The 21660-nt window shown below is 42.2% G+C and overlaps 1 protein-coding gene across 2 annotated transcripts; it reads left to right on the top strand.

Annotated features, from left to right (window-relative positions):
• The first annotated feature begins 2120 nt into the window (after positions 1-2120).
• On the top strand, positions 2121-20322 carry SLU7 (SLU7 homolog, splicing factor). 2 transcript variants are annotated; one of them, XM_063120534.1, is made up of 16 exons: positions 2121-2171; positions 3852-4025; positions 5577-5730; positions 6062-6142; positions 7904-8068; positions 9208-9273; positions 11959-12006; positions 12472-12603; positions 13319-13416; positions 14866-14933; positions 15825-15964; positions 16440-16601; positions 18122-18226; positions 18336-18407; positions 19076-19189; positions 20020-20322. In XM_063120534.1, the coding sequence occupies exons 2-16, from the start codon at positions 3862-3864 to the stop codon at positions 20197-20199; spliced, it is 1749 nt and encodes a 582-aa protein (XP_062976604.1). In that variant the 5' UTR covers positions 2121-2171; positions 3852-3861; the 3' UTR covers positions 20200-20322. The 2 variants fall into 2 exon arrangements, with proteins under 2 accessions (XP_062976604.1, XP_062976603.1); XM_063120533.1 differs by having other exon boundaries at positions 9208-9276.
• The last annotated feature ends 1338 nt before the right edge of the window (positions 20323-21660 follow it).

Genomic DNA, 21660 nt, shown 5'->3' with positions numbered 1-21660 from the left:
CTGATCACCTTTACTCAGAAGTAAGCACCAAAAAACCTCAATGACCCTTGCTCCCGGGGAAGTATGAACAGAACTGGAGCCTTAAGTTACCTTCAGCTATTAGAACTCATTGGTTTAACGATTCTAGCTATAGCAGTTCTACCTTGCTTCACACAGCTTCATTCTTACAATATTACTTACCTAGATTACAGATCTAGAAGAGTACCAAGTGAAACAAATCAAACAGGAAAACCTGACAGTATGGTTTATACCGCGAGAGAAACTATTCCATTCTGCGAAGAAAGCTACAGGTCTAGGAAGTCACTTCAAACAACCAAGAATCTTTCTTCCCAACCTAGAACAGATATAAAGGGGAGAGAAAAAGCACAAAAACTTAAATACTTATCAGTAACCTACATTATTCCTTTTACTATACTTTTTCAAAAGTCTAAAGCCAGCACACCTTAATCGTAAAATATTACACAGCGCTAGGAAGCAGCCACGAAAAAAAAAATACAAAAACCAAAGATAACCCGTTAAAAACACAAACCGAATACCTTTAAATAATCAACAGCATACTCACCGCGATTCAAAAAGCACGGTATCACGCTCAGCTTGCTCCACGGGTCTACTTTTAAATCATTAGCCTCGTTCCTCATTGGCTGTTACTCCCCCGCGTGATACACTAACGCTACCGATTGGCTGCTTGCTAAACCAATGGCGGGGAGAAGAAGGGTGGGTCCGTTTACATAGGCAGATGTTAGATCTCCAGGGGCTTCAACTCCCAGAAGCCCCTGCCATTATTGGCCGAGGGTCAGGAATGCTGGGAGTTGAAGTCAAACACGTCTGGAGAGCTGCTTTTTCTCACCCTTACCCTTAAGACACCCTCCACTCCATGCCAAGCACGCGTAGGATCAGCCTGCCAAACGCCCAAAGAGATTAAACTGTTTCCTATTAACTTTAAGCCGCCTACCCGAGTAAGAGATGATACGCCGGAGTAGTAGTGGAGCTGCTTTGATAGGTGGTGTAGATCCCAAATCTCTCGCTGTTTAAAAGCTTTCAGAGGGGTAGCTCTTGTAAGTGCGTTACAGTTGAAACAAAAGGCTTGCGGCACCTTTAAGGCAAGCACTGGAATCCTATGCACGAACGTATAATAAGAAAAAAAATGTTCCATTGAGTTCAGTAGGACTTATTACCCGGGAAATAAGGAATTCCAGGCCAATTTAAGACATATGCTTTAGTAAACTGGAATTCACTTCATGAGATGCATGAACGGGAATTTAGTCCACGGAAGCTTATACCAAAATAAATGCACTAGGCTGCAATCCTGTACCTACTTACCTAGGAGTAAGCTCCGCTGAAGATAATGAGACTGACTTCTGTGTAGTTATGTATAAGATTGCACTGTAGTAGGATGACCATATGAAAAGGAGGACAGGGTTCCAGTATCTTTAACAGTTGTATTGAAAAGGAAATTTCAGCAGGTGTTATTTGTATATATGGGGAATCTGGGAAAATTTCCTCTTCATTACAGCAGTTAAAGCTGCAGGAGCCCTGCCCTCTTTTAAATTTGGTCACTCTAGAATAGCTCCTGCAGCTTTAACTGTGGTGATGAAGGGGGAATTTCACCAGGTTCTCCATATATATAAATGACACCTGGTAAAATTCCCTTTTCTATGCAACAGTTAGATACAGGAGCCCTGTCCTCCTTTCATATGGTCAGCCTACACTGTAGGTCTTTTAGGTGCTATAGGACTCTTGGAAGTTTGCTTTTTCTATCTACTATGGGGAAATAAAGAGACTCAAACTACAGCGCAATCCTATGCATATCTACTCAAAAGTAAGTCCCATTGAAGTCAATGCGGCTTACTCACAGATAAGTGCATATTGGACTGCAGCCTTAGATGTGTGCGTAGGATTGCAACCAGGTAAATGCATAGGGCTGCTGCACAAAGCCGCAGGAAAGCAAAAGCATTTCCTCCCCCTTGTGAGTGAGGCTCCGAATACGGTGCGGATTTATTTGGGAATAAAATCCCATGAAGGCGGCGGGGATAATTCTGAGTTTGGGAACAGAGCGATGGCCCTTTAAGAAGAAATGTCGGCTAGAGCCGCGCTTTGCATTATGGGAAGCGGAAATGAGGCCTGCTTAGCGCAACACAGCTGGTGGCGTAGAAGTGGCGGCTGGTCTCTTGGTGAGTACGGGGAGGGTCCTGCTTTGGCTTTTGAGAGGTTTCCGAGTGGATCTATCAGTATGTTTACCTGGAGTAGTAAATGGCCCCTTTAACTTTCTGCACGTTTTGTCTGTTTACACTGTGTTCTTAATCCGGATTATGGCACCGTAGACATGTCTGAGTTCTGGGTCCGCCTCGTTCTTCGCTTATTTTGGATTTTGACGCGTAGTAAGTCCTGATTTTGTAACCTTTCCTTTTCTAAGCTAGCTGGCAGCCCTGAGAAAAACAGTCCAAGTTGGAATCCGTTCTCAGAGGTCTCTCCCCCGCTAGCTAGGGTAGTGTCACGGAAGGTGAGAATGCTCACTGGGATCTCAGGAGTGTATATCAGGGATGGGCAGCTTGTGGGATCCTCCAGATGTTGTGGCCTACAGCTCCCATCATCCTTTATCTATGCTGGCTAGGACTGATGGGAGTTACAGTTGAACATCTGGAAAACCACAAGTTGCCCGCTCCTGGACTGTGTACGAAGGGAAAGGGTTTGTTGTGAATACTTTATATATTATTTCAGAGATTGTTCTTTTCTTTTAATGTGTAACCCCAGTGATCACAGGCTGTGTTAGTTTTGTCCAGGAAGTCATATATACTGGTAAGCAAATACTAATCACATGTAATGTGTTTACCTTGTGCTGTTCCTGGAGACCTGACCATATTTTGAAAACACTACTTGTCGTTTTAACTTCTGCTGAGTTTGTTTGTTTTAAAAAATCTGCTTTTGGCTACAAGAGACCCCAAACCAGTTTGCAACATAGTTAAAACAGAGACATACAGTAAAGCCAAGCATAGAAATATGGAAGAACTGAGAGCTAAAAAACAGAACAGGATGTAATTATTGTAGTGTCATGGAGAGCATTTCTGCGATCATGTAAACAAGCAGAACAGTTATTGCTGGTGACACAGCTCAGGTTGTCTTAATTTCTATAACTGCTTAATTTCTATAACTGCTTAAACATAAGCAAAATTCCCAGGTTCATATTAGTCTAATACCTTTATTGGACTAACCAAATTATAACAAAAAATATAGACTGCACACCCCTGCTTTTTGTAACAAATTGCCTGATAAAGAGATCCAGATATCTTGAAAGCTTGCACAATTTCTTTTGGTTGTTCTATTAAAGGTATTACACTAATGTGGATTTTATACCTGCAGAGTTGCTGTTGTCACATGTGCAAACAAACATTACAAGTGCCCATGTGGTATTCAAGAAGCTTTGACTGGTGGTATTCTATTGGCATTAATAGCACTGGCTTTGCGTACGTGCCCTACTATAATCCAAGTGGATTGCAAATATATTTAGAATGCACCTAAATGGTGATTTGAAAAGGAACTGGAATATATCTAGACTACATCTGTTTTCTGTATTCCTTCATCCTGTGCCGTTTCCTGTGTCTGTTTATTCACACCTACAATGTAGGGGCCAGTAAACACAAAGGCCCTGAAATGAAAGTGCACCAGTTTGCTGTCGGAATCGCTTGAGTTTACATAGCATTTGGTATGGGTTTTTTGCTGTTTTCGCTTCCCCTGCACCCCCTTCGTCAACTTAGAACTTCAGGGCTGTTATTGACTCTGTTGTTATAAGGACATGTATTAAAACAGTGTAGTCTATTTCTATGGTTGATATATCTCTGTGTGTATGTTAATAGGAAAAAGAAGATGGAAGCTGGGAGCATGGAAACAATAGCTACTAATCCTCCTGGAGGGTCAAATGGCTTAGAAGAACCTAAGAAAATGACAAGGGAAGACTGGAGAAAGAAGAAGGAATTGGAAGAACAGCGAAAACTGGGCAATGCACCAGCTGAAGTGGATGAAGAGGGAAAGTAAGTTTTGTGTGCAGCTCACTTTGTTATATAGGAACATAGGAAACTGCCTTATATTGAGTCAGACCATTGGTCTATCTAGCCCGGTATTGTCAACACTGACTGGCAGCAGTTCTCCAGGATTTCAGGCAGGAGTTTTTCTTACCCTATTTGGAGGTGCCATGAATTGAACCTAGAACCTCCTGCAAACAAAGCAGATGCCCTATCACTGAGCTACGGCCCCTGCCCCATTTAGAAAGAATAATATTTTCTTATAAAAGTTATCCATAACCTTTTACAACTGCATGCTGTTCAATTTTTTGAAGTATAGGAGGAGCTGAATCTGAAATAACTTGTTTGCATCTGTTTGTTTATAACATTTGGGATTGCTATAGGTAACAAATGGAGTGTGTCCCTGTAGGGATTATGCACAGTGTGCGAAGCCAGAGACTCAGCTGGCACTGGGTGGAATGGCTATTCCTACCAGTGCTGACCAAGTCCCTTTTTCATGATCAGCATGGAGAAAGGCAAAACGGGCACAATGATGTCATCTGCCTTGCAGACAGTCTGTTGGAGGCACTAAATTACAACAAAATCACCAACCCTGCGATAAGGGGGTTCTAAGCAGTCAGGAGTTAATGGAGAGGATTAACACCCACTTCTGTAGTGGAGTAGTGTTTTCTTTCTTGCTTGCTTTTTTTTTTTTTTTGCAAAGTCTGGATTTTGAGCATTTAGTGCTCCTCTGTGTGTATAAAGTGCCCTTTTTTCCATCACGGGAAGTCCTCCTCCTTGTGAGCTGTGTGTGTGTGAGACATAAGGCCAGAAATATATAGCCTTATGTTGTGCAGCCTGTGGTTTGAGTTATAGTCTGCCACTGTGGCAGTGGTGTGCATACTGGTAGTGGTGTGCTGTGGTTGAGTGCTGATTTAGACAAAGCTCAGTCTTTCCAGTATGGGCGTGGCAGGAGGTGGGTGGACAGCTTTTCTTTCTATTTTTAATCCCAATTGGAGAGAAATTATTTATACCAGCCTTTGACCTGGTCTAATTTTACATCTTCAAAGTGAGTGTGTCCTTGGAATGGAAATAGGGCAGGAATGTGTTCTGTGTCTGTACTATGCCTCCTCTTGGCCCCTCTGCCAGCTGAAGGGGATCTCTAGGTGGACTGGTATAACCTGGTAGAGTGCACTTTCTGGCCCTCTACCTCATCCTAACCCTCTCCAGCCCATGGATCTTTCCGTTAGGATTGCACTGTAAATTCCAGTGCTGCTATTTGATGCACTGAAAATATGCTCTTTTCCTATACTAAGTTACTAATGTTTTAGTCAGGACTTCTCCAAAGCGTGGGAACCCGTAGTAATTTGAAGTCATCTTGTCTGGTCTGGTTCTCAGCATTTCTTTCTAAGCAGCTTCTCTAGCCATTTTAGATGTCTACAGCAGTTATGTATATTAACAGCACTGCTCCCTTTCCATGTTTACTCTGAAATAAGTCATACTGTATTCAGTAGGGATTCTTCTCTAGTAAGTGTGTGTATCTAGGATTGTAGCTCAAACACCTTTTTATATTTATTACAGAGACATCAACCCTCATATTCCTCAGTACATTTCCTCAGTGCCATGGTATATAGATCCTTCAAAAAGGCCTACATTAAAACATCAGAGACCTCAGCCGGAGAAGCAACAAGAATTTACATTTCTAGGGGAATGGTATAAGCGAGGAGTCAAAGAGGTATGTAGCCATGTGTAAGTTGTGAATAGTGACACACTAGAATATGAATAAGCCCTATCCACTTTGTTAGGGTTTTTGTCATTACTTGCATTCAAAAGATCTAATTCAATGAAAGTTTGTTATGCTTGCTCAGTACCAAATGTTGTAGAGAGTTTTATACCAGATGACTTGTTGGGGTTAAACTTCAAGCTAAAATTCCTGGAATTAGCATTTCAGAACAATTTAATTTATAGCTGAGCTGTTTCTGGTTGATTCAAAAGGGCTGGTAGTATTCTAGCTGATGGAAGGGGAAATCTAGGTCTGCTGTTGATATGATTGTTTTTCTGTTTAGGATTCTGTTTCAACTAAATACCGCAAGGGAGCCTGTGAAAATTGTGGAGCACTGACACACAAGAAGAAAGATTGTCTGGAGGTAAATACTGGTTCATTTTTAGATTGCATTTCATTGCATTTCTGAATCTTGGAAACATAGCAGGAAGAACAGCTTAAAATTAATTCTCCAATGAAAGTGACATGACCTGGTCTGTCAAATACAGGTTTTGAATTTTATCTGGCCTATAAACCAGCCTTCCCAATGTGGTGCTCTCCAGATGTGTTGCAGTACAACTCCCATCATCCCCAGCCAGAATGTCCCCCTGTCTATGCTGGCTGGGATTGATGGCTATTGCAGTCCTACATATCTGGAGAGTACCAGCTTGGGGAAGGTTGCTGTACTGGTTAGTTCAGAAAAGACAAGACTGCCATTTGTGGGCTTCAGAAGCAGGGCACCCATTCACATGGGAGCATGGGTGCTGAATAAAACGCCCTCTGCCAAGCTCCTGTTTGTATGTTTTTTTGCAGCCATGAAGCTAACATGCCAAAATCCTGGACCTATATGCACGCCTTTGACATAATCTCCTTAATAGTATTGTTTACATATACAGCATAGCCTCAACTATCTAGCTCTGATGGTTGTGAAGATTGCAAACATGAGACTGTTATACAAAAGGCCTTCCTAAGCAAAAATATGAGAGACGATTTCCTGTTCCCCTTTCTAACTCCCAATGTTCAGTCTGGGGAAGGAGATGGAGGATTGTCCCTGCAATTGTGCTGGGCTGTATAGCTGTTCAGATGGCCTCCGAACCCAGCACAACAACTGTGTGTGCCCTCTCTCCAGATCCAAGACTAGTACTGGTAACTTTGGTACTCGCCTTCCAAGGACCTCCACATTCCTCCTGAGCATAACACCTTCCTTTCCGTTTTGCAACTGCAGAGGGAAGTGGGATTTGTCCTTGTAGTGCAATTATGCTTCTGGAGTGCAGCGCATCTGAAAGATGATTCCTGCCCCCCTCCCCAGGAAGACATGAACTATTCGCAGCATGCTTGCCACAGGACCATGGAACATATGCTATGCTGTGGGAAGGAGAATTGCAAACATCTGCCTGGTATCTTCCACGTTGATGCATATGGTTATAATTATAGTATCTTCAAAGTACTCAGATGAGCTTCCTGAGCTCTGACAATTTTGCACTGTGACTATTCTAGATTAAAAATAATCTTAAAGACAATTACATGTTTCATGTGCTGTTACTTGTCTTCAGCAGCTTCAGATTTCCCATATTTTTTAAATTAGTTCCTTTAAACATCAAGGCCAAGTATACAGATGAAATCATGTGATGGGAAGGCCAATTAACACATCCCAGTTCTTATCTAGGAAGTTGTCTGGGGAGTTACAGGAGAAAAGTGTCTCCACATGGGAATTCACGTGTAATGTTTTTCACAAAAATAAAAGGTTTTACATGGAAATGTCTACGTTTAGACAGCACTTGTGAGCAATACAAATCCAATAAATTGTATGCACAGTTTTTTTAGGCAACAGGTTGCCATCTATGATCGTGCAGGTGATGCATCAGGTATATTTGTAAATAAATCTATCCCTGTATATATATCAATCAATATATATATATATATATATATATCAATAGCTGATGAAAAAATCAGGCCAGATATAGTAAGAAAGAGTGGGCATTAGCGACAAAACTCAGAAACTAGTATTCGATGCTGTGTGATGATTTGGCCATGGTATGTGTTGCTTCCCTAAGCTGTACTCAGAAACATGAATAATAATGTGGCCAGTTCCCTTTCCAAAGGACAGGGATAATGCCAAGGTTGTGTTATATTTTTGTCCTGGCAGAGACCTAGAAAAGTTGGAGCAAAATTCACAGGAACTAACATTGCACCAGATGAGCACATGCAGCCTCAGCTGATGTTTGACTATGATGGAAAAAGAGACCGTTGGAACGGCTACAATCCAGAAGAGCACATGAAGATTGTAGAAGAATATGCCAAGGTTGATCTAGTAAGTAGTGTGTGTTTTTCTTTATATATATTTCTAAGGCACTTTGGGCAGTTGTGGTGTACGATGGTGCAAAAATAAGTAGCTTTTGCTATTTAGAGTTGAATTAACTCTCTCACTAACTGAAGTAGCTGTAGAAATATGTGGTAAGGAAGATGGAACGCTGCCTTATACAGAGTCAACCATTATGCCTCTAGCTCAGTATTGTCCACATCATATGGGTAGGCAACCATTTTGAGCCATGGGCATGTTTGGCAATTTGAGAAAAAGTCCTGGGCACCACCACAGAATAGTTATTGTGGGAAGTGTGGCTAGTCACAAAGGACAAGTAACCTGCCCAAAAGACTGAGCACAAGGCAGAGATGAGATCTGAGCTCCAACACATTAAACAACGCCTTTGAATCCACAGTTTTCAGTGCCAGCAGGAACCTATTTCATAAAGAGCAAACTCTTCTTTTCTTCCCCCGCCCCTCCTCTGCCAGCCAACTCATGACACCTTTTTCTTTCTCTCTCACTCTGGATCACCAACCATAGATGCATTCATTCCGCCTGCGCCCCCCCCTCTCTCTCTCACACACACACAGGCATCCATCCATCATGCCATTGTACAGAGTTGGCTATTTGAACCACCGTTGGTTATCATGCTGTGTGGAAAGTACTGTTGGCTAGGGCATTCTGTCTGCACCTGGTCTTCACATCCCATTGCATGCAGATGCCAACTAAGATTTTGTCAAACCAATACTTCCCAGCACTTGGGAATGTGAAAAGTAAGGGAAGAGGCACACAAATCCCACAGGTGACGGGCATATATATTCCTCTTGTGGAATCCATCCATATGTGTCTCTGTGTCTTAAGACTTCTCAACTTCCTCAGCTTCTTAACTTTTGGTAAAATCAGTGAAGGAAGGGAAGAGTCGTTTTCAAACAAGGTCTTGATTTGGTAATGGTTGTCCTCTGGAGACAATCGGTTCTCAAATCAAGAAGACTTTCTCCCTGCTAACGGTTAATAATTCTGGATTTTTGGTAATAAATTTTAATGCATTTCACAGCAAAACAAGACAGGTGCTTGCATGACGAGTGAAATTGTTGTGCAACCATTTAGCACAATGTGGGTAGTAATCCTGCTTTCCTTTTATTACGTAGGCTAAACGCACACTGAAAGCGCAGAAACTGCAGGAGGAGCTGGCTTCAGGAAAACTGACGGAGCAAGTGGTAAGTTAACCGGGGAGTGGGGAATGCAAAAACTGAGCCATATGACAAACCCTTCTCTCTCACATGATTTTTCACATTTGTCATAGGATGTGATGGATAAGGATTAAATGTGGATGATGATTAAACCTATCTTAAGAGAATGCTTTTGTTGGTAAACAACCAAAAGGAATGCATTTGTTTTCCCTCCATTTTGCGGAAATTTTGAATTTCTTCATTAGGTGGCAGTATAAGCCCTGCTTGTAATTCTGAGGCTTTCCCTGAATGGAGGAACCAGTACAAACACAGAAACAAAGACACACCACATGCAAAACAGTGGGGGCGGGGGAGAGACTAGTCAAAACGCAGGGGAGAATTAAGCATTCAAAACAATAAATATCTACTTTCCCCTAATATTTCTCCTTAATATGTGCTCATCAACCTAATGCTACTGGCAGTTAATTTTCTAATGCAATGTAGGGATGATCTCCAGCAACCTTCATTTTAAGTTTCAGGTGATAAATATGTGAATTCAGTATTGTTTTATCATCAAATTAGATGTACAGCATTGTACTGTACCAACTTAAGAACCTAAGAAGGGCCCTGATGTTGGATCAGACCAAGGGTCCATCTAGCCCAGCATTCTGTTCACACAGTGGCCAACCAGCTGTCAATCAGGGACCCACAAGCAGGGCACGGTGCAACAGCACCTTCCCACCCATGTTCCCCAGCAACTGGTGTATACAGGATTACTGTCTCTGATACCGGAGGTAGCGCATAGCCATCAATGCCAAATGTGGGCAGAGTTATGGATGTAGCTCTTACCTTTTGTTCATTACACTAAAAACTAGTGATTACATTGTACACAATACTTACACACATATTTACAGAAGTGTGCAGTGCAAGTACTAAAAAGCCATCAAACTTGGCTTAGACTTCAAAGTGCCCCTAAACCAGTATGAGTTTCAGAATATCTCATTAGCAGTATCCAACACTGCCACTGTACAATTAACGTAGCACTAGTGTAAGCACTTCGCTACTCTAGTGCTACACGAATAGTGTAAGCTGATGTGGCAGCTTTCTGTGCTAGAGGTTACTTACACTAGTGCTACGTTAATTGCGTAAGCGGAGCAGTAGTGTTGGATACTGCCCAGTATCCATGCTTGTGACTCGTTTCCAATATTTGAAGTTGGGATGGACAGGACATCTTGCCAGTCCTTCTAATTTCTCTCTTCTTGGCTGATTTTCATCACAATTCTATGTATCTGAAGCAGTATGTAAAAGCCAGTAGAGGGCTTAATTCTGCTTAGTATGTTGAGCTCAAAGGATGAGTCAAGCCAGAATGGGTAAATAAAGACCATCTTTAATTTTCAACCACCTTTTTAAAGCCTCTCCTGAGAGAGCGTGAAACCATATCAGTCAAGGTGATTATTGGAGGATTATCACAGACAGAGAAGGTGAGCTGAACGACACTCCATTTTTTCAGGCTTTAACTTTTGGATTAAGTGAAGGGTCTTAAATGCCCATCAGACCATTGCTTCCCTTTGTGAAAAGGCTGGAGACTCACTGCCTCCCTTTCTGCCTGCTTTGGACTCTGGCATTTTTTCCTCCAGCTTGCCTCATCACAGCTGCTTTCCCAGGAGGTGGGCAGAGCACTTGCAGCCTACAAGCTTCGTTGCTGCTGCAAAATGAGTGACTGCCAGGATGACTGGGGGAGATGTGGCCTGGGCAAGAGGAAGCATGGTTCTAAGAAAGTACTGCAGTTCACGCTTCACACTGTGGCTGCAGTCCAGAGGTTCCCCACCCCTGCTTTAAGAGTTAGGCTTCATTTTGCACACGTTTCACACATTTGAACTCTCATGCTGTGCTATGAGCAAGGTTGGTTGAGACAGTGGGGGCAAGGCTTCCCCTTGGGATAGCTCCAGGACTAGGGCTGGTTTACTAACTTTCCACGTGATCTCTCCCAGCCATCTTTGGGTACAGGCATTATGTAGAGAACTGTATTCAATGGACTCGAACTGCAGTTTCCATAAGAACCTAAGAAGATCCATGCTGGATCAGATCAAGGGTCCATCAATTCCATCATTCAGTTCCTACAGTAGCCTACCAACTACCCAAGGAAAACCCTTCCATGATGGTGTTGTCTTCAGAAAGTGCCACCACAATCTCAAAAATCAGAAGGGTGGAGAGTCAAGGTCAGACTATTTGTCCATCTAGCATAGTATTGTCTTCATTGGCTCCAGGGTTTCAGACAGAGACGGGACTTCCCCACCATCCTTTTTACTGGAGAAGCTGGGGGCTGAACATAAGAGTTTTTACCTGCAAAGCACGTATTCTACCACTGGTAGAAGTTTCTTTCTGATTTCTGTGGTTTGAGAAACTCAACCACTTGAAACTAAGCCTGACCATCACAAGCTCTTTTTCTTTGGAATTCCTTCCATAATTAAGGGTGCAATCCTATGTGTGTTTAGACATGGCTAGCTGGGGAATTTTGGGAGCTGTAGGACTTTTCTGTCTAAATGTGCATAGGATTGCGCCTTAAAATCACTTGCAAGCTAGTAACCCGTTTCAGTTTTTCCTTTAAACCGCACCTTTGCTTCTTCTCATGCAACTCATTCTTCCTCATTTCCCCCTGCCCCCAACTTTGATACGTAATTTTGTACACTGTGCTGATACTGGTTTTTGTTTGTTTGTTTGTTTCTACAGAACTCCCCACGACATCGATGGGGAGAAGAGGAACCAAATTCACAAACGGTGAGAAACTTTCCAAAAAAATGTCCACGGAAGGCTTCTGATCCAATGGAGCATTTCTGCTAGCAGCATAGAGGAGGAAGCCGTGTTTGTTGATTCTCCCCCCCCCCCCCTGTGATTCCTTACGTCTCCCAAACATCTGCTCTAGAGGGTTGAGGGGCCCTCTGGAACAGTGCTGCAGAGGGAGGGGTGAGTCAGCAAAGATTGCCGCCTCCCCTTTCTACCTGCGCAAGCGTTCTGAGTGGAATGTTTATATTGTGAGCCTGAATGTATTACCCATACGCAACTCTAGTTTTATTCCCAGAGTTACTTAAGCAGTTAAATTAAGCCTTCCACACTAATAAAACTTATATGACGATAATTAAGAGTTACTGGAATGTTCAACTAAAAGCACTCACGTTCTAGGGTGATTGTGCAAATAAGTTCTTGTCTACAGCTGCATTGCTTAATACCTCATTGTATTTTCAGGAAAGAGATCATAACAGTGAAGATGAAGATGAAGACAAATATGCAGATGACATTGATATGCCTGGACAGAATTTTGACTCCAAAAGGCGCATTACAGTCCGAAACCTGCGTATTCGGGAGGATATTGCTAAAGTAAGCAAATCCATGTGAAGCATTGTCATTGTATAGCCACTCCCTTCCGAGTTGTTCTGGTGAACTAAGAAAGCTTTCTTCTCTTTCTCTGAATTGCAACCTCTAATTACTGTTTTGTATGACCAATAATCTCCTCTCTAAATTTCCCCATCCTTACCTACAGACATTAATGGCTTGTGAGTTGCAAAAATTCATTGGAAATAATTCATGTAAAAATTAGGGCTGTACACCAAAGTCAAGACTCAGTTTGGATCCTGGTTCAGAAAGGCCCCCAATTTGGCTTGGGTGACTCATAAACAATGTGGCAGAATTCTCAGGAACTCTGGCTCACAGTAACATGCAACGTTGATTGTTGCTATTGGTTTTGAGAGAGAGATCAGCTGCCTTCTCTTTTGCAGCTACCTTCTCTTTCTTCAGCACGACATACTGTAGCTCTCTAAAAGTATATGGATGGGGACCAGTGATGGCATAGTGATGGGTGACTGGATTGGAGTGTATCCCAGCTTCGGTGGGCTGAATTCATGTTAGGGTATCATGATGATTTCCTGACCTATGGAAAGTATGGGCATATTTTTTGAAGGGAAATTTGGCAACTTTTTTTTTTTTTTTTGGTATGCTTTCCAAATGGCATTATGCAAAAATGTATCAACACATTAAGGTGCTTCTGTTACTCTCTGGACTGGAGTTTCAATTCGATATTCTCATGTCTTTTCAGTACTTGCGGAATTTAGACCCCAATTCTGCATACTACGATCCCAAAACCAGAGCAATGAGAGAGAATCCGTATGCCAATGCAGGAAAGAATCCAGATGAGTAAGTTTCAAACTAACTTGCTTCAATACTCTTAAGTATGTTACTGTGCGCATCCTTGCTAACTTGACGGTTTTTATACCAGTAAACCTGTGGAAGTTGAGAGGTACTACCTTGAGTACTAGTTTAATATTGCAAATTTGTTGGAAGAAACTCGACTGACTTTCAAAGTGTCTGTTTGAAAATATCCTTTAGAGGAATGATTTTGTCGTTTGCATACTGGAATAGCATATGCAGCACAGACATCCACACAGCAGCCCACCAGGAGCAAGCACTTCCCCTTCCTCCAAGCTCTCATTTGCATTGGGGTAAGAAGAAAATAAGGAACTGCAGAAGTCTCGCTCTCTCTTAGCTTAGGCAAACCTGAGAGCAGGTGAGATGAGACCTTGACCCTCTCACCTTGTACACGTGCCAGAGAGGCAGAGGTTTTTCTCTCAGCTACAATTAGGAGAAGGTCAGAGAACAAGAGCCTCTTATGCTGTTCCTTATCCAAAGCTCAGGACTGGTGAGAGAAATCCCAGCCCCCCTCCCAAGTCCTCTGGTACACTCAGAGGGCTTGTGGGGAGGGGTGTGGATTGATGGTGAGCATAGATGGAGGCTTTCTAGTAAGCTGCCAATGTATGTGGATCCCAGATGCTGCATTATAAATGCCTAATGTTTCTTTAGCTGTTTTCCCTATTATGAAAACCTTTTAACTGTCGGGGAACAATCATGGCAAATGTAAACATTTCTTCTGTTCCTTGTATGGTATTTTATGGAGGATGCAGTTCTTTCTCATGCATGGTTTTCATCTGAATGTGGTTTCTCATACTAAATTTTGACAATGGATGATCATGCCAAGGCAAATTGAATTTCACAGCTCTTTGGGGACTCGTGTTGCTTATCGTGAAAATGTGTTGCTAAATCTTTGCTTGCATGGGAATGGCTCTTTTAGTCAAATGTATCATGAGAAGTAATGCTGAGCTCCAGTACTGTGTCATTAATGAGCAAGAATGAGCTCTCACTGTAATGCCATAAATGAATAAAACCTCTCATAGGCCCTTTCTACACCTAAGAATTATCCCAGGAAAATGGAGGGATCATTCCTGCCTGCTCCCAGGATCCCCTGTGTGTCATTTGCATGCACAGAGATGATCCTGGGACGATCCCTGGAAAAAAGCAGGTTTAGAAACGGCCATACTTTAACCCGGTTTGCACACAATGACAAACCTGCATTTTCTAAACCCCTGCCTTGTTGTGAACAAGTAAGCGCGCTAGTTCGTACTGCGCAATAGCTCCTGCTGCGAGTGGGAGCTGCTGCACAACCCAGGGACACACCAGGATTTTATAAAACACTAAATGGTGTTTGTGTGTGAACTGGGCCTTTCTGTGCATTTACTTTACATTTGTCTGTTTAAATTAATAGTTGTGACCCAGTTATTTGCAAGGTCAAATGCTGTCTTTTTCCTACAGGGTCAGTTACGCAGGGGACAACTTTGTTCGTTACACGGGGGCTACCATTTCTATGGCGCAAACTCAGTGTAAGTACCAAATCCATCAGGCTGATGTGTTTTCTAATGGTGCCACCCATTCCTATCGAAATGCACTGTAAATATGGTGATTATTTTTTTAGTCAAAAAAACATCATACCCAGGTTACTCTTAAGGGCAATGTCACCCTTGGACATGTGGGTGTACAGATAGAGGAAAAGGATATGAAAGTAGTGGGTACCTCTTGGTGCCATAGGCCAGAAAAGCTTGGGTTTCTAAAACAGCTCTACATGCATGCCTCCCCTGCTTTAACAAAAAAAAACCACCTACCAAGTAAACTGCCAGAGGCCAAGGGTTATGTGTGCAAACTCCCTCATAATGCCAAAGGAACGTTGGCTACAGAGAACAGCGTGCGGTTGTGTGACTTCTCAGCCTGTTGGCGCGGGGAATTAGGCTGAAGGGCAGCAAGCAGTTTGCTGGTTGTTTCCCTTGGCCATGGGGCATTAAGCCAAGGTGGGAATTGGACTCCAATGATCCATGAGTCCCCTAGCTCAATTTCCCCTCTCTTCTTCAATTCTTAGACTGGAAATGGCTTAGAAAATATGTATCCTCCAGGCTAATTCTTTCTTCCCTCTACCCCCTGAAAACCATCAATGTCCCAGGTTGAGCAGATGGGCAGTGGTCCAGCAGTGGCTGTCCTTGGAGCCAAGCCAAGAGAGGCTCCTGATAGCTCTATCCCCAATTGGCTCTGTAGGGCTTGGAAGTGGTGGAAATGGAAGGGAGGGGTAAAAGAGAGGAAAATCTCCTCCTTTCAGCCTTGCCTGTTTTTACCCACCTCTCCATAATTTGTTTCTTGGCTTTCTATTAAGAAAAAGCTGATAAATAGCTTGAAATGCATACATCAGTAAAAATTTAAAGCATTCTCTTTTTTAATCTCCAAAGTATTTGCCTGGGAAGCTTATGAAAAAGGCTCTGAAGTTCATCTTCAGGCAGATCCGACAAAGCTCGAACTCTTGTACAAATCCTTCAAAGTGAAAAAAGAAGACTTTAAGGAGCAGCAGAAAGAAGGCATCCTAGAGAAGGTGAATAATAAAAACTAAGTTACCTTAGGAATGTTTTTTAAAAAATCTTTTTAGCCCCATATGTGTTGTTGTTTTTAAAACAAATCATATAACAAGTATTTGTAAAACATTATGGATTCACTTCACAAGTCAATTGGATTTTGGATGGGAATAAATTTATAGTCTAACCTTGCTGTGTCTTTACTTTAAATGCACACAATTTACTCCTGTATTTTAATGCACGGTTTTTATAGTGAGTAGAAATTTGAAAAAAATCATCACTGGACTCAGGCATGTGAAGTGTGGTCTCGTATATAAGAAGAATATAGTGGCTTGTAAAACACTGTGGGTTGAATCCATGGTACTCCTACTTAGAGTAGACCGCTTTCATTTCACAGTCTACTCTTAGTAGGAGTAACATTGGATTCAACCATAGATTTTTACGTTTCATATAATCCTTTACTAAAACAAAAATTCTAACTTTTTTCCCCTATAGTATGGAGGACAAGAACATCTAGACGCCCCACCACCTGAATTACTGCTCGCTCAGACAGAAGATTATGTGGAATACTCTAGACATGGCACAGTTATTAAAGGCCAAGAGAAGGCTGTTGCTCGCTCAAAATATGAGGAAGACGTAACGGTCAACAATCATACTGTAAGCACCTACAACAAGAAACTTTAGTGGAAATAAGGCTGTTCAACAAGTGCACTAGATATTTTTCAATAAGGCTCCCACTAACCACAATTATTCTGGCCTGTACTTGCCTTCAAGCAGCTGAAATTTGGACTGCATCAGTGTTACTTGATCTCGCTTATGCTCAAACAGCCACTGTTGTTGTTTTTACTGATTACAGTTAGTTATTAACCTCCTTGAAACCCAGGAAAGTGCACATGTTGTTTTATTTCTTTCCCCCACCTCCTCATCTTCATAATAGTGCCATGAAGTGGGTTAGTCTGAGAGATAGCAAGTAACCCAATGTAACCCAGTGAATTCTCTTGACTGAGTGAGGAGGAAACTGACAGGATGACTTTGGGCCAAAATCCACTCTGCTGGGTAAAATGTAAAAAGAGCTTCGGCTATTGAGCAGAATAAAAATGCAGTAAATAAATATGAGAATGTGAGAGATTAGTCTGTTAACATGAGGCAAAAATATATTTCCATACACAAAACAGTCACGCATTTAAAGTAAACAATGGTTTCTGGAATGTTAAGGCCATGATTTAGGGAATGTTTGTCATGACTGAGTCCCTTAGAAAGCAGTGTAACATGGTGGTCATGACTAACTTCTACTTAATGACAGCTAAAGGTATTCTTGGTGCATATTTTATTGATTTTATTTTTTGGAGAGATGCTTGACATTTCTTTTATTTGTCCAGCTTCTGTTAATGTTTTATGCTTCAAACATCTTCCTCATGAAAAATGTATAAAACAATGAATTTTTATTGATTGAGATCTTGCAGGGAAAGTGCCAGCAATTTTGCACAAGTGAACATAGGAAAAGTTGGTTCAGCTGATAGTAGATTAACCAGTCAATCTGGGCGGGAAAGGGATCTAAAATGCTAAAACCCATAGTAGCAAGTAAAAAAAAGATGTATTTCAATATAAAAGTGGCATGCTGTTGTAATGACTTACACAAAATGTGATCAAGGGCAAAATCCAGCCAAAATGAAGCTCTTTCATGACACGTGCTGAAATCTCTTACTCGGATAAACCAACGAGACCTAAAGGTGCTTAACTTGGGTTGGCTTATATCCTAAGGTGTTTGCTTGCTTGTTTAAAGGAACATGTTTTTCCTATTAATACTGACTTGTGCATGTGGTTTCTTTGTAAACAGAAACCACATTGCTTTACTAATTTTTAATGAGTCATGTTCCATATTTTGCCATAACTATTGCTTATTTCAGCCCAGGCATGGAGATCATTGATAAACTCCTTTTCATATCTAAAGGAATGGTGGCATTACACTGTGCTCCTTTGTAGGCTAGAGATCTGACTTTAGTAATTTGAGTAAATCCCACAAGGATATTGAAATTCCATGTTTTTAGGGAAAATAATATTTCTCAAATTTACTGTATTCTTTTCTGAACAGTGTTTATAAAACTGTACAACTTGGTACTACCACAAGCCACTGTGGTAAGCAACTGATCATTGTCTTCTTCTTTGTTACCCTGCAGTGTATTTGGGGCTCCTATTGGAAAGAAGGCAAATGGGGATATAAATGCTGCTACTCGTTTGTCAAGTATTCATATTGCACTGGAGAAGCTGGAAAAGAAATTGCTGTAAGAACTGGCTTATCTACTAGAACCCGACCCTAAATTTGTAAAACCAGGCTAATATTAGTCTCTCTTTGTGAAAACTGATTCTCTCACCTATTTCTTCTGACTACAGAATGCTGATGAAGAGTTGCCCAATGATGCACTTGAGGAAGAGTATATGACCAAACCCAAAACTCTAGTGGAGGCAAGTTGCCTTTTTTTCCTGCCTGCTTCCCTTTCTAGAAAAGCTTGGTGGAGGTGGGTGGGTGTCAAGAGAGAGAAAGATTATTCTAGAACGGTGGTCTTCAGCTGGTGGGTCTTGAGATCAGTCCAGATGGGTCGTGGCAAAGCCGTTGCCACCATGTTGGGCAATTGTGAAAGTGGGTCCCGGGTCTGAACCAGTTGAAAACCACTGTTCTGGAATGTATTTTATAGCTTTTTTAACATTTCATCTCTCAACAGTCACACATGCTTGGTATTCTGACATCCTAAATAATAGCTGAAAGATATTGAATGTAAAATATACATTCTGCTACCTTCGTGATACAGCTGGGTTCTTTGCCTTCTTTGCATTGCTTCTCCATTGCTCTTGGCCCATGATAACTTTCTGCAGAGAGTGTGGTGGACCATTGAGCTTTCAGCTAGCATAGGGCTCAGCTGTGTAGGGGGAAGCTGCCCACATGTGACAGGGATATGTGAGCGCAGCTGTCCCCACCATCGTGGTAGCAGAGGAGGAAATCTCTGGGTGCGTGGGAGCTTCATGTGCACGTAATAGCTCCCATATGTGAACTTGCCTGCAGCTTGGGGCACATATCTTTACATTATCCTCTGCTGTATCGACTTCATACTATTGCTCTTTCCCACCCTCAACAGATGCATCAAGAAAAACAAAAAGAGGAAAAGAAGAAGAAAAAGAAAAAGCATAAGAAGAGCACAAGCTCTGATAGTGAGGGAGAAGACAGGAAGAAACAGGAAAAATTGAAAAAGGTACGGTTGAAATAACCACCTGCCAATTGCATTCACCTTGTATACCAGGGATTCTCAAAGTGCCCTCTTGGACTTGCGTGAGCCATGTGGAACACAATTCAGGGTAGAATAGGGCACTTGAGGCAGGTGCTATCTTCCTTCCCCATCAACAAGACCTGGGTAGATTGATGTCATCCACCACCACCCATCCAGCAGTAGATCTTCCCAGAGCCACGTTGGATTTCTGGGATAACCGCTCCTTTTCTTGCCAAAGATACTGCCTTGCTCTTAAGCTTTCCTGGCTTTAGGGGAGCCAAAGCGATCCTGTTCTATTTCTCTTTTAATTGCCAGTGTGAAATTACTGTCACAATCTACAGATCCTTGCACGCAACAGAAAGCTGTATTCACATGACTATGTGCAGGAATCTCTGTGCATTCACTTGTGGAACAGACCTTAGTTTCTGGGTTTGGAGGGCCCAGAAAGTACAGCGAGTTTTCAAAAGTTTGAAAATGCCACCTTATGCTATAATTTGTTCTATGAAGTAGGCAGGGTCAGAAAGAGAATGTATCCTTTCTCTGTTCACAGTGAGTTTTTTAGTCAGTCCTATGTGCCTTGGTAAACAGACTAATGGCTAGTGTTCGATATCCCTTGGGCTAAATCCAACCCAGAGTGGGCCACTTGACCTTAAGACTTATCACAACTCCCTCTCCAGGTTCCATCTGGTCTGCCTTTCAGTGAAGTCTTGCTCTCTCTGTTGGCTCTCCCCATTTGCTCACTAGCTTCTGTAAACAAATGTTGCAGTGTCCCAGGCTTAGTTATAACACAATTATGGATTGTGCTTCCATTCCAGGCACTAAATGCAGAGGAAGCCCGTCTCCTCCACGTGAAAGAAATCATGCAGTTGGATGAGAGAAAGAGGCCGTATAACAGCATGTATGAAAGTCGGGAACCAACAGAGGAAGAAATGGAGGCTTATCGAATGAAGCGCCAGCGACCAGATGATCCTATGGCCTCTTTCCTGGGGCAGTAAGAAAGAACTTGCAAGCCCACAGGACTTGGATGTTGTGCTTAGACTTGGTGACCAAGCGGACAAATTGCTGCCAGTTTCCTGTTTATAGAGCTGTATGTAGCAGTAATATTTGGTCTGAGGGGAGGGATTAGAGTTTACAGCAGGTGTTTTATTTGTAAATACTTCAATGGTTGTATGCTTAATAAGTGACACCTGCTACTCTATGATGCCAAATAGATTTATGAATTTTTAAAAAGGAAATGCCAGTTCATTCAGAGGGTCAGCAGGTGTTGCATTTAAACAAAAAAAGATAGCAAGGGATTGGTAGTTTCTACTGGGCAAATATATGAGAGTGCAGTAACCTACTTCTGTGTGTAGATTGTATTGAATTAATGGAAAAGCTTTAAAGCTGCTGAGTGCGCAAATGTTTTTTAGCAAAAATTAATAGAATGCCACTCTTTTGAAATCTTTCTCTGGTTATAAGCTCAGCTGTTGACGACTTTTCATCAGAACTGAATTTAGCATTCCAAACACGAATTTTGCGCAGTCTGCTTCTATGGGATTAGTAATTCTGACATTTTTTTTTATCTTCTCCAAACACATCTTAAAATAGATTGGGAATGATCCAATCCCTTCCTGTATCTATCCCCTCCTATGCACAGAACACCACATGACGTAGTAGATTCCCAAACCACCAATTTCTTCCCCCTGTGCCGCACTGCAAATTCATGCAGAGCTTGCAAGTACATGCTCGAGGCAAACTGGATTGTAGCTGTGTCATAATACTGTTGCTCTCTTCTACTCTGCGTGAGCTAGATGCCAAAGACATCTAATAAATACTGTGTCATCTTCCTCTTTCGACACAGCCCTTGTTATGACTACCTTCCCTTCCTCTACATTCTTTCCTTGAGAAACTTCATGGATTTCCATACAGCTAGTGGGTCCCTCTGTTCTACATGTTTCCATAGTAGCCATGTATCCTGTAGGAATGATACTTTGGAATCTTGAGAATCTTTTTCTAAACAGTTTTAATTTCTTATATGGTTTTGGCCATGAGAGGAGGAAAGCGCCTCTCAGAGGGCATCAGCCCCTGAGGGCTGCAAAAGGCATGCTGGGAGGTGTAGTACTGGCATCACTATCTCTCAGTTCTAACTCGGCCCCCGCTAACTGACTTTCCCCAACGGCCACTAATTCCGCCTACCATTCCATTCTAGCCTTAGCTGTCAGTCATTCCTCCATTCACTCTTCTGTTTCAATAGCCTTGGGTGGAGTGGAGGGAAGATTTATCGGGCTGTGGCAGCCATCATCTGCAAGTGGCTTTCCTTCCTGGGCCTGCAGGGAGAGCACCTGGGTTGGCTGCCTCACTTACTAGGTCCCATCAGGAGCAGAAGGGAAGGAGGTTGCAGCTCTGGGCAAAAGGCATGCTGGGAGTTGTAGTTTTTGTTTTCTGCGGGGACAAGGAAACACATGATGACAACTTCA

This window comes from Elgaria multicarinata, chromosome 3 (genome assembly GCF_023053635.1).
Source record: "Elgaria multicarinata webbii isolate HBS135686 ecotype San Diego chromosome 3, rElgMul1.1.pri, whole genome shotgun sequence".
NCBI classification, from domain to species: Eukaryota; Metazoa; Chordata; class Lepidosauria; order Squamata; family Anguidae; genus Elgaria; species Elgaria multicarinata.
The sequence above is the reverse complement of the archived record's forward strand: the minus strand, read 5'-3'. Positions and strand labels throughout refer to the sequence as shown.

What these genes read in the sequence shown, in the direction of transcription:
- SLU7 (XM_063120533.1), top strand. Translation starts at nt 3,862, where the DNA reads ATGGAAGCTGGGAGCATGGAAACAATAGCTACTAATCCTCCTGGAGGG. An exon ending in ATAAGCGAGGAGTCAAAGAG is followed by an intron (nt 5,731 to 6,061) that starts GTATGTAGCCAT and finishes TTTTCTGTTTAG; the next exon opens with GATTCTGTTTCAACTAAATA. An exon ending in TTCTATGGCGCAAACTCAGT is followed by an intron (nt 14,934 to 15,824) that starts GTAAGTACCAAA and finishes TAATCTCCAAAG; the next exon opens with TATTTGCCTGGGAAGCTTAT.